The sequence below is a fragment of the Macaca nemestrina genome, chromosome 3 (assembly GCF_043159975.1).
Source record: "Macaca nemestrina isolate mMacNem1 chromosome 3, mMacNem.hap1, whole genome shotgun sequence".
Lineage (NCBI taxonomy): Eukaryota > Metazoa > Chordata > Mammalia > Primates > Cercopithecidae > Macaca > Macaca nemestrina.
This window is the reverse complement of record NC_092127.1, coordinates 120,069,159-120,092,057: the sequence shown is the minus strand read 5'-3', so window position 1 is coordinate 120,092,057 and position 22,899 is coordinate 120,069,159. Positions and strand designations below refer to the sequence as shown.

The window sequence follows — 22,899 nt, the reverse complement described above, 5'->3', positions numbered from 1 at the left end:
ATGTTTTGATATATGCATGTATTGTGGAATGACTAGATTAAGCTAATTAGCATATCCTTTACCTGACATACTTATCATTGTTGAGGCAAGAACTTTTAAAATCTACTCTCTGTCAGGCATAACGGCTCACACCTGTAATCCCAGCACTCTGGGAGGCCAAGGCGGGCGGATCACGACAAAGTCAAGAGTTCGAGACCAACCTGACCAATATGGTGAAACCCAGTCTCTACTAAAAATATAAAAATTAGCTGGGCATGGTGGCATGCGCCTGTAATCCTAGCTACTCAGGAGGCTGAGGCAGGAGAATCGCTTGAACCCGGGAGGTGGAGGTTGCAGTGAGCTGAGATCGCACCACTGCACTCCAGCCTGGGCAACAGAGCGAGACTCCATCTCAAAAAAAAGAAAAGAAAATTCAACACCACTTCATGATAAAAACACTCAATAAGCAGAATAGAAAGGAATTTCCTCAACCTGGTAAGACTGTCTATGAAATGCCCACAGCTAACACCATGCTTAATGGTGAAAAACTAACAACTTTCCCTGTAAGTTGAGCACTGGGACAAGGGTGTCCACTCACCTCTTCTATTCAACATTATACTGGAGGTTCTAACCAGGGCAATTATGTAAGAAAAAGAAACGAAAGGCACCAATTAAACAGGAAGAAGTAAAAGTATCTCCATCTCCACATCCAGCCTCTCCACCTCCTTAAAACTGAAGCTGGACAGGTGACAATATCTGTTATTGGAAGGGTGGAGTTGTCAACTTGCTCTTTAAAGGCTCCATTCACCTGCCTTTTTTCTAACATCTCTTCTTGTTTTCAAGTCCTCCTTAACTGGCGCTGTCACAGAGCTCGGGTTCCCCTTTCAGTGACCAGAAACTTGCTTGTTTTCTTTGCTTGCTGGGCAGTGAGGAGGTTCCTCAAAGGGACTCTGCTGCGGCACATGTTTGCATTCTCACTGTTGGCTCTGATGCAGGACTTTCACACACTGTGGGTGACAGCTCTTAGTGTACAGCTGCTGCCACTGCCCACCCGCATGCCCTACACACACACACACACACACACACACACAAAGAGTTTGTAGAGCCTGAGGGCTTCTTCGGCCTGCAGAGATAAGCACATTTATTGGCTGTCTTCCCTTCCTGCTTGCTCACCTGCCTGCCCCAACCCTCAATCTGTGTGTCCTGATGTGACCTACTTGCACTGGAATCCTTGACTCACAGTAAGCTTCTGGAGAATCCAGAACTATTACAGATCGTCATACTAGATCATGGAACCAATTTAGTGGCTCCTGACCAGTGAATTAAATGAAATCAGGGCCAGGGGTGTTGACTCACACCTGTAATCCCAACACTTTTGGAGGCCGAGGCAGGTGGATCACTTGAGGCCAGGAGTTCGAGACCAGCCTGGGCAACATGTTGAAACCCTGTCTCTAGTAAAAATACAAAAATTAGCTGGGCATAATGGTGCATGCCTGTAATCCCAGCTACTTGGAAGGTTGAGGCAGAAGGACTGTTTGAAGCCAGGAGGCAGAGGTTGCAGTGAGCCAAAAGCTCACCACTGCACTCCAGACTAGGCGACACAGACAGACTTCATCAAAAAAGCAAGAAAATAAGAGAAAGAAAGAAATTAAATACAACAGGAAATAGAGTGCACTCTGCATTTGTTTCCTTTTCAGGAAAACAAATGGGTCATGTAAACTGCATCTCTTAGGATGGAACAAAGACAAAAATATTTGGGAAAATTCTGCTCTAAAGATTTTTCATTGTTTTTTAAACAACTGTCAGGTCAACATATGACCTTTGAGGGAAAAAAGATGCTCCACTTGTCTATAATACACTAAGGAGAGGCCAAAAAGCAGTGCTAGGTTTTTCTGGATTGGAGGACGTTTCTCCACTCTCCACCCCCCGATTTTGTGGTCACTTAATTTTCCAAAAGTTTGCAATAATTATCCTTGTAAGAGTCTGTTGAGAATGAGTTCTTTGCATTGCTGATGGGATTATGAACTGAACTGCTGGCTTTCAGTCAGCAACCCTGTAAATCCCTGGATTTATGCTAAGAAAAAAGAACACAAAAGAACCACAATGTGACATGCAGAATATTGCACGCTGTAGTGTTACACATTCAGTTAAAAAGTGAAAGCAACTTCCATGTCTGCATTGGAGAGGCCAATGTTCCTGGGAAGAGAGGCTTTCAAGTTGAGTTTGCAGAGCACTTCGCAGAAAGACTGAGTGTCCATCGTTTATATCAAAAACCTCCGGGAATGCTGGTGAAGACTGGGGGCGCTTTAGGTACCTCCTTGGCAGCCCCAACGAGGAAGGAGCTGGGGACCCCTGCTCCTCTCAGCTGCGCTCTGTTCTCCCCAGAGGCTTGCTGGAGGGCGAGCAGTTCAGCAAGAACTCAAAACAAGGGCACAGTTCTCACGGATTCCAGTACTCACTGAAAACGGCTCAGCACAAAAAAAGCACAGTTTTGTTGAATGCCACTGGGAGGCGAAGCGGGGAGGGAGGCGCAGGCAGTTAGGAGGTTCCAGAAAGGGAAGTGGTTGGCAACGATTTGTCCTTTTAGTGCCCGACACCCAAAACCACAGCGGGCCTGTGGCCAACGGGGACAAAAAATCCACAGGTGGGGTTTTTTAACAGCTTGTTCTTAAGAGAGCTTCCCAAACCACAGCGTAATGAGCACTCAGGTGTCTCAGGCCCACGGAGAGTTTAATAGATGAAACCCTGGATCGTCTCGAAGCGGTGGTTGTTAAGAAGTTTAAATATATTGACCGGAAACGGGGAAAAATCAGAGAGTGGAGGAGCCGCTCGCACTGCGGGGCAATCCCTGAGGGCTCGGGGCAGAGGACTGGGGACCAAGCAGGAGCTGGCGGGGTGAGCTCTGCGAAGCGGCCGTGAGACCGAGCGCCCATGGGCCGGTCACGCCGGGTGACCGCTCACCCCCCAACTCCAGCAGGAGCGCGCGCGCAGGCCCCGCGGGCCCGGGAGGGCGGCACGGGCGGGGCCCCAGCGCTCTCACCGCCCGGGGGTGTGGTTCCCGCTGCTGGGCCGGGCGGGGCGGCGGGTTTAAGGCGCGGGCCGGCCCGACCCGGCTCACTTGCGCCTTTGCAGCTGCCACCGCACCACGCCATGGAGCGGCCGTCGCTACATGCCCTGCTCCTCGGCGCCGCCGGGCTGCTGCTCCTGCTCCTGCCCCTCTCCTCTTCCTCCTCTTCGGACACCTGCGGCCCCTGCGAGCCGGCCGCCTGCCCGCCCCTGCCCCCGCTGGGCTGCCTGCTGGGCGAGACCCGCGACGCGTGCGGCTGCTGCCCGATGTGCGCACGCGGTGAGGGCGAGCCGTGCGGGGGCGGCGGCGCCGGCAGGGGGTACTGCGCGCCGGGCATGGAGTGCGTGAAGAGCCGCAAGAGGCGGAAGGGTAAAGCCGGGGCAGCAGCCGGCGGCCCGGGGGTAAGCGGCGTGTGCGTGTGCAAGAGCCGCTACCCGGTGTGTGGCAGCGATGGCACCACCTACCCAAGCGGCTGCCAGCTGCGCGCCGCCAGCCAGAGGGCCGAGAGCCGCGGGGAGAAGGCCATCACCCAGGTCAGCAAGGGCACCTGCGAGCAAGGTGGGCACGAGCGCTTCCCTCTCCAACCCTGACCCTCTCGGCCCAGCGAAGGGCACATCCGACGGGGCGTCCGCGGCGGCCTCGCCCGGCGCTATTCACCTCGATTCCCCCGCGGGCATCCGAGGAGCCAGATGAGAGGGAAAGAGTTGGCAGCCGCGGAATGCCAGGAGGGGTGGGCGACGCCCCCCCTTCTCCTTTTTGGTGGTTTTGAGAGTTTCGTGCGTGCGTCAAGAAAGTGAGAACTCACAAGGCTGGGTGTATATGTAGAAAAGATTTTCCGAGACCTCAGACTTCCCCATCCCCAAAGCGCACCCAACTCGTGCTAACATCTGTCCATTTCTTGTCATTTTCTTTCTTGGCTTGGGGATGTAGAGAGAGGTGAAGTCATGAGATGGGGGAAAGCAGTTTGACAATGAAATATAAAGTAAGGACTTCCAGACAGATTTTTTTTTTTTTAAGATAGGATCTTGCTCTGTCGCCCAGGGTAGAGTGCAGTGGCATGATCTCGGCCCACTGCAACTTCCACCTCCTGGACTCAAGCGATCCTCCTGCCTCAGCCTCCCAAGTAGCTGGGACTACAAACCTGTGCCACCACGCCTGGTTAATTTTTGTATTTTTTTGTAGAGACGGAGTTTCACTATGTTGCCAAGGCTGGTCTCGAACTCCTGAGCTCAAGTAATCCTGGCCTGCTGGGATTACAGGCATAAACCACCGTGCTCAGCCCTGATTTCTTAGTATTGAAGAAAATAGTCCACTTTCTAAAAATTAAAGGTTCTCAGACAGTAATCTAGCTAATTATTTGTGGGCAAAAATAAAATACAAACTCTTTGAAGAATGTTTTTGTGATGCACTTTGTTGTCAACCTTCTGATCATTTTGTTTTCCCTTCCTGTTTCTTTGATTTGTATTGTTTTGCATAATTTGTCCCCAGGATGCACTGTTCAGAAATGTCTTTGAGATTGTTTGATTGTTTATTTTATTCCAAGCAAGTCCAAGCTTGCTGTAAATGAAATAAGAAAATAGGCCGGGTGTGGTGACTGATGCCTGTAATCCCAGCACTTTGGGAGGCCAAGGTGGGCAGATCACGAGGTCAGGAGTTCGAGACCAGCCTGACCAACATGGCGAAACCCCATCTCTACTAAAAAACAAACATATAAAAATTAGCCAATTCTGGCTAACACGGTGAAACCCCGTCTCCCTACTAAAAAAAAAAAAAAAAAAAAAAAAAATACTCGCTGGGCAAGGTGGCAGGCGCCCGTAGTCCCAGCTGCTCGGGAGGCTGAGGCAGGAGAATGGCGTAAACCCGGGAGGCGGAGCTTGCAGTGAGCTGAGATCCGGCCACTACACTCCAGCCTGGGCACAGAGCCAGACTCTGTCTCAAAAAAAAAAAAAAATTAGCCAGGTGTGGTGGTGCACACCTGTAATCCCAGCTACTCAGGAGGCTGAGGCAGAAGAATGCTTGAATCTGGGAGGCGGAGGTTGCAGTGAGCCGAGATCATACCACAGTACTCCAGCCTGGGCAACAGAGAGAGACTCCATCTCAAAAATAAAGAAAGAAGCCGGGCACGGTGGCTCAAGCCTGTAATCCCAGCACTTTGGGAGGCCGAGACGGGCGGATCACTAGGTCAGGAGATCGAGACCATCCTGGCTAACACGGTGAAACACCGTCTCTACTAAAAAAAAAAAAATACAAAAAACTAGCCGGGCGAGGTGGCAGGCGCCTGTAGTCCCAGCTACTCAGGAGGCTGAGACAGGAGAATGGCCCGAACCCGGGAGGCGGAGCTTGCAGTGAGCTGAGATCCCGCCACTGCACTCCAGCCTGGGCGACAGAGCGAGACTCCGTCTCAAAAAAAAAAAAAAAAGAAAATAAAGTCTGGACTTGTAAACACACACACACACACACACAGAAATTTTAACTCTAATGCCTGAAATAACATTTTCCATTGGCAGTATTTTCAAGGGAAAGTCAGACATTCAATGTTGGCAGCTCCTAATCTTAGCTAAGGTAGAAAAGGGAGAGGAGGCAGTTCTGAGATTACAGAAGCTATTGCTTCTTTAACACAGTTCAGACTTTCTCCAGAATTTCCAAATTCTTTCTTTAGAGCTTTTCCCCGAAGTCCACAAACTAATAGATTGTATGTCATCAATTTCCGAGTTCACTACTGAAAGCCTTAAATTGTGTAACTCACTATTAAATATTTATAGTATCATCACCTTAAACTTTGAAAATTGCAATCCAAAATAATCTGCATATGTTTCCAATAGAAACAGTTATGTGTTACTTTGGACCTCACTTGTCAGTCACGTAATGAAAAGATAAATGTGCATTATTTAAGAATTTATTCCAAATATTGAGATTTTCCTATAAACATTACAGTGGGGAACTTTCTCTATAGGTTTTTCAAAATGACAGATACTTGCTTTATCCGAGCAGAAGGTTAGCTTGGTGATTGTTCAAGTGTTGTCAATTTCTAGTTTATACTTAATATTCCTTTTTCTCATCTGCTACTTACATCTCCAAACACTCACACAGTCTGATTATAAAATATTGAGACCGTCATATAGAACCAGTTTCATAACCTCATTACCACGTCCACCCAGCTCAGTGCGTCTCCAGACTGCAAACCCTTTGAGGGTTCCAGCGTGGCTTTTCTTTATATTTGGGGAAATGTTCGAGAAAACAGCATCTAAAACTGGAAACCTTGACTTAAATTAGCCATTTCTTCTCATCCTAAATTGAGAGAGATGAGGTCTAAATGGCAGAGACAATTTGTAGGAGAATGCCAAAGACAGCAGAAGAGAATGGGAAGCCTTTCCCAGAGCAGAACCTTTCCACTGCAGAGACAATAGAGGGATCCCTATCACGTCCCCTAAATATTTCTTCTGACACCTGAATGGGTTTTGACAATCATAGAAGCAAACTGGACAGAGTGCCATTTACTTCTGTGCCATTTCATACTGGGGCTTTGCACAGAATAGGAAATGAGTTGTCTAGGTTCCTCTAGACCTCTAGGTTCCTTTCTATTCTCAGAAGAAACTTGAGTTTTGCTTGAGTATAACTTGAGTGGGGGCCAGGTAGGGGCAGCATTGTGGGATTCAGCCACAATGGTGTGATTCAATCTGCCTTCTGGTCTTTTGGTTCCATTTAACATGCATTTACTGAGCAGCTAACTTGAGTCAGCACTGTACTAGGTGCTATATACCAGGGATGTACAAAACAGATTTGATGTTGCTGATTAAGAAAGTATCTGTACAAGTTACAAACTCACCTCCCAGAGCACTTGCCCTGGAGCCCTGGAGCTTGCCCCAGTCTTCCTCCTTTTGTAAGATCACCACTTACCCACCTGGGAAGAGATCTTGATCTGCTTGTTTTCCATACCTCTCTGGTAGAAGGCAAAGCGATCTGCTTGAAAATATGTCTGAAAGATAATCACCAAATAATTTCGAATCTTGGAACTGTCATTATGAATTTACTGCCATTAGATTGTATTGAGGTCCCTGAAGTCATAGGTAACCAGATGGGGGAATTTGAAGATTCCATTTAATTAAAAGAAGTTGATACAAAGAAACTAAGTATATAATAAAATTTCATAGTTGGAAGAGAACATGATGCTTCTCTATTCCAATTACTGGTTATACCTGTTGTTCACAGTCTTTTAAATCTGAGCTCTTTGGCAATCCCATTTCAGCCGCTTTGGTCTCGTTAGGTACCATCCTTTCTCCCTCAGAATTAATTTTCACTCCTGTAATCAGAATGTTACTCTTAAGGGTCTCCCTTCTTAGTACCTTTAGGACCAAGTTCAAACTACCTAGCAGGATATAAGAGGCCCTTCATGATATAACTCCATTCTATTATTTTGACCTCTTCTCTCTAACCTCTTTTATGCACTAGCCACAGTAAATATCTGCTATTCACACTTCAGCACATATGTCTCTATGCTTGCATGTCTCTGTAGATGCTGTGCCTTTTCTGCCTGCAACACCTCCCACCTCCACACAGACCACAATCGCACCCTCCTTCACTTCCTTTCCATCCTTTGAACTCTTACCTATGATCCTTTTGTAGTTCATAAGCATGATGATTGAGCGTTCATACACATGTGTGAGGTATGTCACCCCCAAACCTTTTATGACATTGGCACATTACCTGTCTGACACGAAAGAAAAAAAATTTTGCAAAATGAGCTCTTACCTAGCCTTCAAGGATCAGCTCTGTCACTTTCTCTGTGAAGTATTCTGACTTTCCCCCACCCCAAAATGATGTATCTGTTCTTCTAGGACTATGCATCCAGCCATGGTTTCAACTAATATTTATTCCACGTGTACTGTGTGTCATATATAAGAGGCAGTATAGCAGAGAAGTTAAGATGAGGAGCTCTCAAGCCAGACTCCCTTGGTGTGAATCTTGACCACTTACTAACTATAGCCTTGAGTAAGTTATTTGACCTGTCTGCCCAAGGTCTTGCTCTCTTGTAAGACAGGGATTATAAGCATTATCTGTCTCATAGGGTTGTCATGAAGATTAAATGTCATGAATATTATCCATAGAAAGCATTCGATGAACGTTAATTGTTGTCATTATTCAACATGAAATTAAGCTCCGGGTGGGAAGGGAGATTTTGCTCCCTCATATAGACAGACCCAAGGACCTAGATAAGTGCATGGTATGTAGCATGTGCTCTAAACACATGTCTAATGCATGAATCAATGAATGAATCAACCTGTGAATTGGCTAGGCACTCTCCTAATCTCAGGGTAAGTAACCTTGAAGAAGATACACAGAAACAAAAATATATTTTCACACAATGTGTATATGCTGTGAAGGGTGTACATCAGAGAAATAGGATAGAGACTCCAGATGAATGAGCAGTATTAAGTGAGATGAGTAGAGCCATGCTAAGAACACTTGGGAGGATTTCAGCAAAGGGAACAGCAGGGCCTCGGGCCCCGAGTGGAGAACAAGTTAGCTAGTATAGACCTTCGCCAACTGCCACAGAAGGACTCTTTGAATGTCTGTCTTCCCCACTAGACTGTAAGCATTGTAAGAGAGGGATTTCATCTTATAACTCCTTATAAACACAGTGTCTGGCTAATAGTTGGGCATATCATAAATATTTGTTGATTAACAAAGGAATTCTCTTAAGAAAGCACCTTCCTGTTTGGAAATGCAGGAAAGCCCCTCTCCCGCCTGTCTGCTCTCTTTCCTCCTGGCATCTTCTGCCTTCCTCAAGTCTAGGCCAGGAAATTCATCTGACATTGACTTGCCTTCCCTTCTGTCATCAACAATCCTGAACCCTAACATTGGACGGTAACTTTTCCCCCCAAATCCCAACACTTCCACGTCCCCTTGCTGAGTAGAATTAGGTCCAGAGCTATAGAAACTGTTCTGTAAATGGAAAACACTTCAGTATAGATTTTGATTTTTCAGGAACTCATTTTATTTGATGAGTTTTAAACCTCCATTCTTTGAGATGCTCATTTTAGATTCATTAGACACATTTTTTATGTTGATAATATATCATTTAAATGCCCACGTTCTACTACTATCCTTCAGTAAATTTATGAACTTCATTGAAAGTTGAAACAAAGGGGTTTCAAATTAAATGGAGTATTTAATTGTCTGGTTTATCTTGGGGGAGTACAAGTCAGTGTAATATCATTAAACTAACACAGTAGTACCATGAGGACTGTCAGCCAGAGGAGGGGACCCAGGTTCGTGGAGGAAAAGCCAGGAATCACTTAGTGGAAGAATGATGTCCTGACTGAGACAGGGATAAGAAGGAACTGGCTGGAGAAGAGCTAGTATAGAGGTTGTGGTAGAGTTAGAAGGGAGATGAGAAGAAAACACTATATATATATATATATACACACAAACACACACACACACACACACACAAAATAGAATACTAATTCAGCCTTTAAAAAGAAGGAAATTTTGTCATTTGCCACAACATGAGGGGACCTGGAAGACATTATATTAAGTGAAAAAAGTCAGGCACAGAAAGATAAATGCTATGTGATCTCACTTATATGTGGAATCTAAAAAAAGTCAAACCCATAGAAGCAGAAAATAGAACAGCAGTTACCCGACATGGGGTTGGGAGGAGGGGACAGCATTGGCAAGATGTTGGTCAAAGGACACACAATTTTGGTTAGAGAGGAGACATAAGCTCAAGAGACCTATTGTCCCTCATGGTGATTATAATGAATAACAATATATTATATACCTGAAAATTGCCAGCCTGGGCAATATAGTGAGACCTCGTCTCCATAAAAAAAACGAAAAATTAGCTGGTCGTGGTGGTGCACACCTGTAGTCCCAAATACTTGGGAGGCTGAGGCGGGAGGATTACTTGAGCCCAGGAGGTCAAATCTGCAGTGGGCCATGATCATACCACCGCACTCCAGCCTGGGTAACAGAGCAAGACCCAGCCAAAAAAAAAAAAGAATTTCTAAGATAGTAGACTTTAAATGTTGTTACCACATACACAAAAAAAGTATGTGAGGTAATGCATATGTTAAATAGCCTGATTTAGCCATTCCAAAATGTCTACATATATCAGAACATCGTGTTGTATACCATATATATACAATTTTCAGTTATCAGTTAAAACAATTTTTTAAGAGAAAGGAGATAACCAGAGCATAGCCAGCAGAAGGACTCACATGTGGTTTGGTGGGATTGCCTGCGGAGAAAGAGGCAGCTGGCCGCATGAAAGAGCCCAGTGATAGGGGAGGGCCTGTGACCCCTTAAGGAGCTGAGACGCTGTCACAGAGCAGTGGGAGCCGCTGAGTGATGGAGCTGGATTTGTGCTTTTAGAAAAGCTTTGTTGGCTACTGTTGGGAGTGTGGATTGGAAGGGGACGAGACTACAGTCAGAGACGCCCATAAGGAAGCTGTTTCTGTAATCACAACAACAGATGCCTGCACTCCTTCCCAAGACCTGTTTCCCTCTTAGATCTTAGAAGCGCTGTCAAATCCAGGTTCCCAGCCTGCCATGGCAAGCTGCTTGCTACTTGGGAGTGAAAAGCCCTTGAGGAGCTTTTCATTATTCAGTGACTGCTCATTAACTTCCCTCACCTCACTTGCCTTATTAGCCAGTCCTGCCTCCAAATTACCACCACTTGCTCCTTTCAGGAGTCTCTTCCCCCTAAAGTCCCTATTACTCTTTCTCTCCGCTTTCAGATCAGAAACAGAAAAAGTCACATTCCCTAAGAGCCTGCCCCAGTCCAATAGAAATGCTTTAAATTTTTTTCTGACCTCAGCTGCCCTTCTTGAGCACAGAAATTTCTAGAATATTGAATGAATCACTGGTTCTTCATGATCACTTTGTCCAGTTTCAATCTCTGCATTTTAGGAAAGATTTGAAAAACTGAAGGACAGAAAGTGGGGTCTTAGAGGACTTAGGATTCTTTCAGAGGAAAGTAAAGAACAAGTTAATGTGTCTTCATCGTTTGGGAATTAGTTATTAAATCGAAGGTGCCTGACAAATTACTCTCTTAAATCAGTTCTTCAGGAGGACGGCACTAAAAGGCCTGGAATTAAATAGCCACAAGGCACGTTTAGATGACACAATGGAAGAACTTTCCAGTAAAAACTGTTGAATAGGATACTGTGTTCAGGCAGAAGTCAGGAGACTCTCTTTAGGAGAGCTGAGAAATAACTTGAGGGGGAGGGGGCCACATCTGGGGGAGGATTTTATAATTTTTAAATCTCTTAAACTATACAGCTTTAATATGGAATGATTAAAATGATTAAGCTGAGCAGGCATTTGTTAACATCCTGAAATATGATTTCCATCCTGTCCCTAGAGCCTGTCCTCGGGGTCCACTGTACACTGGACTTCTAGAAGAAACTGCCTTATAAGGCTCTCTTGGATAGTTCAGTGACAGAACACCCTTGGATGGAGTCCAAGGCCAGCTAGCCTTCACTGATTCAAAATTCCTCCCCACAGTGGATGAGATTATGATGCTTCCTTTACCTCAAGCCACCCATGCCCCACAAACAATCTGACCTCATCTGTGTTTTTCATTGTTAGGCAAATAACATCTTGTTTTTAGCAGCTGGGGAACCCTGAATTATCATCAAAAGAATTTTTAAGCCAGGGAATATAAGTATAACCTTTTTTTGAAATGTAAGAGTGGCACAATTAGAAAGCTTTGAAATGGAAGGAGACTTAGGTATATATGAATTAATAAGCCCACTTATTTAAAGCAATTTCAAAGATTTCCCAGTGAGTCTTTTACTCTTATGTGGGGGTAGCGGTGGAGGACTAGAAACGTCCAAGGGAAGCTTCCCCCAGCTTGTCATATATCACTTTTCCAGGTCAATCAAGACCCTCTCCTCCACCGGGCCCTCTGAGAGAAAATGAGATCAGAAGAAAAAAGCCAGGATGATAATGAGGGGGAAAAAAAGTTTATTTGTTTATTTTTTTTAACTTAAAATTGATTGTGTTAAATAGTTGATCTCTGTTTTATCCCAAGTTGGATTAATGGCAAAATGATTTGGCCTTTTTGAAAAAGCTAATGTGTTGAATTGCCTTTACTGTTTTACAAAGGAGAGCGGGTCAAGGTTAATTAGAAACAGCTGGAGCTAACAATAAGCCTCACCCCCATCAGTGTCCCTACCAGGAGAGGGTTACCAGGGAGAGGAGCAGTCCAGGGTATCCAGGGAGGAGCTGCTGGTTCCAAAAGCAGGCCAGAGTTGCAGAGAAGTTTTGTGTCTGAAAAATAAGAAAGGTTCATTTCAGGTGAAACAGACCTAGGACCCCTGTGTTGACAAAGCCCCATTCATATGGTATGAAGTTCCCACAGTAAAGAGCACTGACTAGGCCAAGGCCAACCCAACAGGTTCAAAGTAGGCTTGGCCACTGTGAAAAAACAACCCCCTCAGAACTTCAGGAGAATGTATATAATAAATGGAGGTACAATTTCATACCTTCACAGGATTATTGAGAAGGTCAAATTACATAACAGATATGAAAGCACTGTGTAAACTATGCAGACTGTGTGGCACCAAATAACTGTAAAGAATTATTAACTAGACTGTAAAGGCCTTAGGGGCAAGGAATACATCTGCATCATGCCTCCTAGTGAGTGATAATGACAACAGGTATTTGTGAAGTACTTGACAGTTTGCTAAGGGCTTCTGTGGATTTTCCTCATTTGCTACTCATAACAATCCTGGAAGGTAAGGGGACACTACAGGTCAGACATCACACAGGTGGTAAATAGCAATTCTGGTACTTACTTTAGGTATTCTACTATAGCCTTGCAATCCAAAGTGTGGTACGTAGACAAGCAGCATCGACTCTCTGTGCTATCTTTCTTTTTTATAAACTCAGAATTATTTAAAAATAGGTTTCTAACAAAAGAGATTCAGAAGAGTCAAACCCGTGGGTGTGAAAAAGTTTTAGGAAGACTTTCTGAATTTATTTTGCCTGTATTTTGTTTTTGATGAATGAGCAAGGGGGATATATGATATATTTGTGTCTAAATAGATCTAAAAGAGCTCTTTCATTAGCATAAAATAAACATTCTGTATGATAACAAAGTTTATGTCAGAGTTGAGATGGCTTTTTATGGTACATATGGTGTGCCTTCTAAAAAATGTCATATTCAGTGAAAGACGGTATTTCTTAAAATGAATGAATGTCTCTGAGGTAGCTAACATTAGTCCTTCTATGGCCAGATTAAAAGTCTTAGAGTGGCACAGTGGCTCTTGTTTGTAATCCCAGTACTTTGGGAGGCCAAGGTGGGAGGATCTCTTGAGCTCAGGAGTTCAAGACCAGCCTGGGCAACATAGTGAGATCTCATCTCTACTAAAAATAAAAATAAATTGTTAATTAGCCAGGTATGGTGGGAAGCACCTGTAGTCACAGCTACTCAGGAGGTTAAAGTGAGAGAGTCGCTCTAGCGCAGACATCAAAGCTGCAGGAAGCTATGATGGTGCCACTGCACTCCAGCCTAGATGACATGGTGAGACACTGTCTCAAAAAAAAAACAAAAAAGAAATAAGAAATCTTAGAGCCTGGCAGGGCACCGTGGCTCATGCCTGTAATCCCATTGCTTTGGGAGGCTGATGCAGAGGATCCCTTGAGACCAGGAGTTCAAGACCAACCCTGGCAGCATAGCATGAGACCCTGTCTCTACCAAAAAAAGAATTAAAATATTAGCTGGGCTTGGTGGTGTGCCTGTAGTCCTAGCTACCTGGGAGGCTGAGGTGTGAGGATCACTTTCACCCCAGGAGGTCAAGGCTGCAGTCAGCTATGATTGTGCCACTGCACTCCAGCCTGGATGACAGAAGGAGACCCTGTCTCATAAAATAGAAAAACCTTGGAGCCCAACCCTTCAGTTGCAATCCAGAGGCTCTTGAAGGATCAGCGAGTGTGCTAGGGCTGCTGGCACGAATATTAGTCCAAGAAAGACCTCTGGGAGCATAATGTTTGCATGTGCTGTTTGATCATTTTCCAGGCCTTTCTAGTAACTCTGAGTAGGGTAGAGGAAAAGAATCACTAAGGTAACTGTCAACATGCTCAAGTATTCACTTTCACCTGAGGTTTAACCCTGAATGTTGACCTTGACCTCTGACCCCAGCACTGTCCCACCATCAATTTTCCCAGTTTGAGTAATAATATTTAGTCCACATCTAAGCTGTGGTCTAAGGAATTTGCATTTTTTTGAATTGAAGCATATTTTTGTCAGCTAGGTGACAGCTTGCAGAAGGAAAATTCATGCAGGGGTTTGAGAATTCAATTAAGCATAATCCATTTAGACTTTTTGAGGGAGAAGAAAAAAAGAAGGCTTTCATATTCTTACAGGCAGAAAGGCAGCTGACTCCAATCATCCTGTTCTTTCATGTTGTTTTTCTTGAAGGGAAGTCTCCAGCTTCTACAGAGGTTTGTCTTTTTCTCTGAGTGAGAAATGCTCAAAGGCATTTTCATTTACATCACCGCAGATTAGTGGGCCAGTGGTCAAGTGGTTGAATTGGGAAAGCTTTAGATCTGACATCTGTTCTGCTGTCTTCTGGCCTGACCCCAAGCAAGGGAGAAAATTTATCAAGAAATAGATCTCCTGGAACATTCAGAAGGTTTTGAAAGAGACCACACAGAAATGAGGCTTCAAGAATATTTTAGGGTAGCCCAAGCCTGCAGGATTCAGAGCCTGCTCCTTCTCCATGGGAGCTTTCAGAACTTTCTGCTCTGGGAATAGAAATCCAAAAGTGAATTTCAATAGCAGATGCAGCAATTACACTGCACCCCTGGCTTCCAAAGGACCCCCCTCAGGAAGCCATAGAGCGTTTGATGGAGAATGAAAGGCTTGTGTAGCAGTGCTCTCTGAGTGAGAGAGGGGAGATGAGAGACCCACGCAGTGTGGCTGCTTAGTAGAAATGCTCAGCTCAGTGGGAAAGGGCAGGCTGGGGCAGAGATCAAGATGCCGCCAGATATTCGACAGTCCAGGGCTTCGGAGCCAGAGGTCCCTCTCTGCTCTGTTGTGTCTCAGATCAGAGCCTCACAGCAGGACGAAACAGTTGATCTGACTTGGCTGTTTCTGCCCTGCTGGGCCTTTGGTTCACTAGAAAATAACTGGAAGGGCAGGGCAGGCCTGTTCTGGACCCAGTTGCAATGTGGCAAAGTGAGCAGCTCATGCCCCTTCCCCACCTCCCCATGTCCTCTCATCTGAAGCCTCTTTCTTTTCACCCATTCGGCCTGGCGTGTTACTGCATGCTGCCCCTTTTTCTTGTCTGACTGAACTCAACCAAGTGGGATTTTCTTTTCTCCACCCACCAACCCTTTCTTAGTTACAGTTACAGAGCTTGGCCAGTAACCTTATAAATGGTGAGTCCTGCTCAGTCCACTCCTCCTAACTCCATCCCCAGACTTACGAGCCACCTGACATTCCCCCATGAGAGAGCAAATAAGCAAAAACTTGGCATGCCACCTCTGAAAGGCAGCTCGCTCAGTCCATGTCATCCAGGAGAGATGGTCAGCCCTTTTTTTCTTGATGCTCCATTGGAATGAAGTTTTTCACATGCCTTAGGATCATAATCCACCCCATATATCAGCCCCAAACCTATCTCCTTTTTTAGGACAAGCCCAAGGGGTAGGAGAGATAGCTGTAACCCCATGGTGTGACTGTGGATTTGACAGGTCTGCAATGCTCACCCCAGGGCTGTCCCTACCAGTTACTTTCAACTCTTTGTGCCAGGTCACTCAGAAGCCAAGATTGGCTGGTATACACAAGGAAATATAGCAGAGTGGTTAAGGAGATGAACTTTGGAGTCAGACCACCTGAGTCAAATCCCCACTCTGCCACTTAACTATTTGTGTGACCCTACCTCCTTCATTCATGATTTTTTTTACCTGCAAGACAGGTATAATAACAATGTTATTATACTTAGAGTTTGGGGAAGTTAAGTGAGGCAATACATGAAAAACATTGGTACCTGTTTCATTTCCATTTTTATTGTTATTAGCATTATAGAACTGAGTATGAATTAATATATTAGTGGCTTGCTGATGTCCTACTTTGACCAGTCCAAACACAATACTGCCTCATGTGTTCCCAGGTTAGATCTGAAACCTATGTTCAGACCTGCGTAAACAAAATGACTGGATAGTGTTCTTAAAAAGAAAATTCCTGGGAACTTCTATCTTGCTCTGCAGAGATTCTAGAACAGGGAGTTCTGCCCATCTTTTGAGAGATCTCCGAGTCCAAATGCAGGCAGTCTAATGGGAACCACCCAGGATGCTAGCCAGAGGACATGCTTTGCTTTACAGCATAGAATATTTCCATCTTCAAGCTCATTGTCACTCCCATTATTTTTAATAACACCTTTTAGATATAGAATAATTTTGGATTCAGATGTCACTCACATTTAGTAATCATTGGACTCTCTCCTCCCTGGGTATTCTACCAGTATTTTATACATAGGAAATACTCAGTAATTTTTGTTGGATGGTTCATGGGGGAAAAAAATGAAGTACTGGCTCCAAAGAGGAATGTGAACCAAAATCACAGAGTTTGGCAGAAAAAGAGCACAATTAGTGCCCATTAGGTACACATTGAGTATTATCTTTGGCTTTTAGAGTCTTATTGGTGGAAATAATAAAGTTCTTGCTGCAATTCATGTGTCTCTTCTTTGGCTTATACATGTAGCCTCAGCTTAGCAGGAACTCATTCTTTTAAAACCATTTAAAAATCAAAACTTTCAACTATAAACAGATGTATTTAGACTCAGAAAGTGCCCACTTAGGTTGGTTCATTGCATCTGTCTGAGAGGTGATAATGTCCACCTTCCAGTGTGGGTTGACGAGTAAAGAAATGAAGGTATGGAGAAGAGGTTTAAGAAACTGGATAACTTTTGAGATCCACCAGCGCCAGCAATTTTGAGTGAAATTGGCAGAACATTGGGACTACTGACTCTCCATGTACTGTGCACTCTGTCACCTTCTAAAGCAGTGGTTCTTCAGCTTGGCTGTACATCAGAATCACCTGGGGAGCTTTACAGAATGCTGATGCCTGAGTTCCACTCCGAGATTCTGATTTAATTGGTTTGGATGTGACCTGGGCAGCAGGACTTTTTAAAACTTTCCAGATGACTTAATGTCCAGCCCCAGTTCGGAACTATTGTTCTAAAAAGACTTCAGGTCACTTTTTGGGATGCCTCATTCCCTTGGGATAATCATAATAATAATAGGCCAGTTTTCGCTCAGTTTATCCAGCATCTAGTGTTTCGCAACAGGGGACTTTCGAGAAGATCTAGGATGCCACAGGAAGTGTAAGCCCTAGAAAACATGATCACCCAATATAGTGCAGGCAGCATAAATGATTTGGCTACTTACCTTTTTGGCTATTTCAGAGCTCTTATTTGAATCAGACAGAATGGAAATATGTCAGTATTGTTGGTATTTAAAAAATAGTATCCCAATACATTCAGAAAAGTATTCACCTAAAGCCACATGATCCAATCTTTCTATTATTTCGCTAGAATATATGCTCCATGAGCCCAGTGCTTTTTATCTATTTATTCACTATTGAATCTCCAATATCTAAACCGTCCTTGGGATATGGTAGGCACTCAATAGATTCTTGTTGCGTAAATGAATGCATAATTAAGAGTAGATTTATTATGTGCCGTGTTGGAAAGGGGAACCTTCACACTGATGGAAGCCCACCTCTGTCATCTATCTGGAGTCTCTGATAGGGAGAGGCGGCTCTGCTCAGCTTCTTGGTCCCTCAGCTTAGAGGAGTATCTCTTGTCACTTGGCTGAGGCCTTTCCGATTGGCATCTTCTCAAATTACCCTTTATACTTACTCTCTATTGTCACAAAATCTCTAAGACTGACAGCAGTGTTCCGTTCCATTTTATCTCTCCTCAAATCATTTCCCAGGCAATGGGTATGGGGATTGTGCAGCCTTGGGAAATGTATTTAACCTCTCTGAGCATCAGTTTTCTCATCTGTAAAGTGAAGATACTACCGACCTCACAAGGCAGTTAGAAATGATCAGAGAAGTGAAATGGAATGGAACACTACTGTCAGCCTCAGAGATTCTGTGACAATAGAGAGTAAGTATAAGGGGTAATTTGAGAAGATGCCAATCGGAAAGGCCTCAGTCAAGTGACAAGAGATACTCCTCTAAGCTGAGGGACCAATGACTTAATGTATTTTAAATGCTTAGCACAGTGTTTGACCCACAATTGGCCTTTAATAAAGGTTAATCTTAGTCTACCTTGCCCTTCAGTTAAACAGTAGCAGAGGAAGGCGTAAGTACAATGCATTCTCATTATTTACTGAAGTTTTGTTCTACTAAGTCACCACAAGCGCTAAATTTGTAAATACTGAACCACTGCTCCTAGGAGCAATTCAGTTAGGTTCCTGCAAGCCTCCAATCACAACATTTTTATCAACTAATCAATATATAATTTTGTTTCATGTGTGATTCTATTTAAAGACACATTACTTAATATGCATTATGATTCATTAATGTTGAACTCATGGCCAACAGCAAGCACTGCAGCTCATGCCAGAATGAAGCTTATCTAACACGTATTTTCCATCAGGAACGACTAGACAACACTTCAGCACAAAGTTTGGGGCCATTTTAGACATCTGAGTCACCATCAGAAAGCACAAAAATACAAAAAGAAGTGGCATTACACAGACTGTAAGAGGGGTGCTTGTTGATAGTGTGACAGCTGAAACTAGAAGCCAGAGTGGTGCCTTGTTCCACCTCAGTGGGGACCCTGCGCATCCAATGACTGAAATGTTTGCTGCTCTATGCATGTCTGCAAATAATTTGATTTGGGGGAGGTAATTACATTTTAGCAAGTAGGTGAATTTGCAAATATGGCATCCACAAATAATGAGAATTGACCGTATTTGGAAATGGTCAAGGCTTCAACAACAAGCATTAGAGAACTACCAAGGATTTTGAGGGCAGAACCCAAGTGTGGGTGATGCTTCCTTTATATGCCTCAAAGCATAAAATATCATTTGAGGCACAGAGCAGGAATTTAGGAAATCATTCTTGGATGACTCTTGATGCAATTTAACAAATGCGTAAACTAACCTTGTTTTGACTATCCCATGATGAGCCTGTTTTTGCCCTTCACCCACCTACAAGATGTTAGTGAGAAGTGTAGAGTTCATTAAGTTTTCATAGGAGTGGCAGGAAGGTTTTGTGGGAGGCTTCTCCTCCCATTTCTCTGCGCAGCCTTCCCACCAGCTACAGAGCATCCCACGTGGCCCTGACTTCACATGGAGCCACCCTCAAAGGCACCGTCCCATCCACGCTTTCCTCACAACCACGCCTGTCATCTCTCTCCCAGTTTCCACTTGGCAAGTAGGCTCTGTCCCTGGCTCTGCAGAGTGCACCCATCTTTTAGCTCAGGACACAAGGTTACTTGGATCCTTACTATCACTGGAAGTGGAAAATTATAATAATTCCCTGTCACTCACATCCAGTGCCTGCTTTTTATAAATGATGTGCTGGGTGCCAGATGGAAATTTGCCCCATGAGAAAGACTGCCCCTGCTCTAAGGAGCTTAGAAACCTGCAGTCCATCCTGGTGGTTTGTAAAGTATGGGAAGAGAGAAGAGGCAGTTAGACTCAAAATAAGAGAGTCCCTGTGTAAGCCAAGCCAATAAAAATGCACAAGAACAAAGAATGCACACACACTCCCTCAACCCTTCATTTTTTAATTATTGGAAGCATATTTTCTGGGCAATTTCTACTGGAAGGGGAAAAATGAACAAAGGTAACATTTACATCTGTGGCCTGTGAATACATTATACTTTGACTGCAGACTCTATGAGCTTATACATAATGTAACTATGGCTAGAGGTGTAGTAGTACATAAATGAAATAGTTATTATTTTGCCCAAAGTGACATTCTAGAGTGGAGATGAGTGAATCTTATGTTTGCTCAGAATTCAGCTAAGGAGAGAATATTGATCCAAAAGCATCTTAAAGATTGTATTTAAATAACTTAGTAAATGCTAAGGAAACAAATATGCAGTAAATTCACTTCACTCTACCTAGTTCCCTGGCAAATGTGTTAAAAAAAAAAAAAAAAAAATAGGTGCAATGACCTATTGAGATGATAAGAACACTATTTGGCAGTTAGTCTCCAACAATTCATTGTCAGAAGTTTCACTTTTTGGACAAATTACAATGGATTTTAAGTTTTGTTTGTTTGTTTGTTTGTTTGTTTTGAGACAGAGTCTTGTTCTGTTGCCCAGGCTGGAGTGCAGAAGTGTGATCTCCACTCACTGCAACCTGTACCTCCCGGGTTCAAGCGATTCTCCTGCCTCAGCCTCCTGAGTAGCTGGGACTACAGTTGCCCGCCACCATGCCCAGCTAATTTTGTATTTTTACTAGAGACAGGGTTTTACCATGTTGGCCAGGCTGATCTTAAACTCCTGACCTCAAGTGATCCGCCTGCCTCAGTATCCCAAAGTGCTGGGATTACAGGCATGAGCCACCATGCCCAGCCTGGATTTTAAATTCTAGACTTACATATCCTTGTTAATTAAACTTTAGCTGCTGTGCAGCTTCAGTGTGTCCTGGGAATGTAAGCTAATTTCATTTTATTTTCACTAAAGATCTTTTTTGTTATTAAAAACTAACAGTGGAAATTTGTAGAATTCATTGAAATCAAAGACAGTCATTGTTAATATTTTTATTGTATTCCATTCTAGTTTTTTTCTAGGCTCATATGACATTATTTTGGTCATACTATGGTCCATATGTATTTACATCTTGTTTTTAATTTAGCAAGTAGGTGAATTTGCAAATATGGAGTCCATATATTTGCAAATTTTAAATTTATAACTAATATTTTCCATGTATTTAAAATGTTTTATAAATTTTATTTATAAATCTATATTTATTTGTAGTAATTCGAATGAACCATAGTTTACTCCAGTTTTTTTGTCATAAATAACCTTTTAATTCACATCTTTAGACATAAAGATCTTCCTTCTGCATTATTTCTTTATAATAGATCCCAAATTGGAATTACCAATTAAATGATATGGAGATTTATATATATGTATAAATTTTTATATATTGACATTAGTGATTCCAGCTTAAAAATTAGCCTCTTCTAAACAATTCAGACACATTATCTCCTTAAAACAATAGGCTAAAAGCAAAACATTTCAATAATACAATAGAAATTACTTGTTAATTATCATTAGGTTTGTATTGTAACTGCGTATCTTCAATGGCATAGAGACCATTGAGAGTTGTACCTGCATCCTAGTTTCTATTTATAAAATTTGCAGTTACTAGCCATAAAACCAGGGACCCTGCCTGTTGTCTAGTTTGCATCTAATATTACCAGGAATCATGGTTTCTATCTCAGATCATGAAGAGTTATTCCAGCAAGAACAGAAAGAAAGGATATGTGTACTATAATAGTTTTCTTTTTTTAAGTCCAATTTGGTCAGTCAAATATTTCAAAATAACAGGGAGAAGAAAAGAATATTCCTTTGTACATAATTGAATTGAGGTTCACAAAAAGTATCCACATTCCTACTAGAGCAGCTTGAAAATGTTTGTTGTAAGCGCAGCCACCCATCTGAGATGTAAACAGGAAACACTGTGAAATTTGGAGGTTTTGTCTTTAAGATTTTTTTCACAGAAGGAAAGAAAATGGTCTTTACTATTCTATTTGACTACAATCAGTGGCATACCTCCAAGTTGAATCTCAGCATCTCTTTAAATGCAGCTTCCCTGCATAATACTGAGAGCATGCTTTGACGGCTTGTTTCACCTCAGTTTCTGCTACATACTGTTATTCTCCACCTCTTAGGGAGAGCCTGTTTCCTGCTCCACTTATTAAAACTAGAAAAGAATTTACTTACAATATTTTTACCACACATGTCCTTGGAGCTCTCCTTGGGTCCTTAAGGAGGCTGGCAAAGCCTTGTTTCCCTTTTTCTCAAGCCCTTTAATCTCCAGCACACTAAGCAACAATCGTCCTTTGTAAGGTGGGTATTCCTGTTAATATGGTAAACAGTGCTGAGAATACATTTACAAAACGGAGAAGCTGCGTGTGATTTTCAGGCAGAATTATTCCCGTATTTGACTGGGAGATAGGAATAATAACAGCACAGTGCATTTTCTAAGAATTTTCACATACGTTCATATGCATATCGCCTTTTTAATCCTCACAATAACCGTGTGGTAAAGTATTATCCTCACGTTGTATTAATAAATTAGGCAACCAAGATTCAGTGTGTTTGAGTGCCCAAGCAGAGCCACTGTTAATGGGAATTGAATGAAGCTGGAACAAGGGATCCAGGTGAATTGTGTACACGGACACACACACGTACCCACATTTCAATCCAAAGAAATCTAAAATTGAGTGTCAGAACCTGTTAAACATAAATATGCTTCACTCATTCATTCATAGTTCTTTCATTCCTAATCTTATATATCCTACATTACACTGCATTTCCACAATCTCCAGATACTATCGTCATTATCAGTATGTGGAAGTACATATGCTTTTGCTTGTTTTGTTAAACCATGTATGTGTTTTTGAAGAAACACATCCAGAGACTCTAAGGCTGTTGTTTTGGCAAATTAAAGCAACTTAAATTCCAGGTGTTGGCAATGGCAGTTGTCTAACATAGCATGATAAAATTATCCCCCAGGTTCCCGTCATCAGCGTGGTTAATTACAAGTGATCCAACTCCCAAAGAATACACACTGCCTGGATCTGTCAGCTCTGCTGCATTAAATAACCAATGTATCATTTCATTTTCTGTGAAAAATGTTAACTA

At 43.1% G+C, this 22,899-nt stretch overlaps 1 protein-coding gene and 1 non-coding gene across 2 annotated transcripts in view; both read left to right on the top strand.

The window, feature by feature from the left end:
* The first annotated feature begins 3,094 nt into the window (after nucleotides 1-3,094).
* LOC105463566 (insulin like growth factor binding protein 7) overlaps nucleotides 3,095-22,899 on the top strand; it is a 77,450-nt gene continuing 57,645 nt past the window's right edge. The window contains exon 1 of the mRNA XM_011710750.3: nucleotides 3,095-3,604. Coding sequence (XP_011709052.2) covers nucleotides 3,130-3,604 — 475 coding nt within the window. The 5' untranslated portion in view covers nucleotides 3,095-3,129. The remainder of the gene's footprint in view (nucleotides 3,605-22,899) is intronic.
* LOC112423463 (small nucleolar RNA U13) lies at nucleotides 7,658-7,760 on the top strand. Its single transcript, XR_003013942.1, has one exon. It is a non-coding gene; the product is annotated as a small nucleolar RNA U13 (small nucleolar RNA).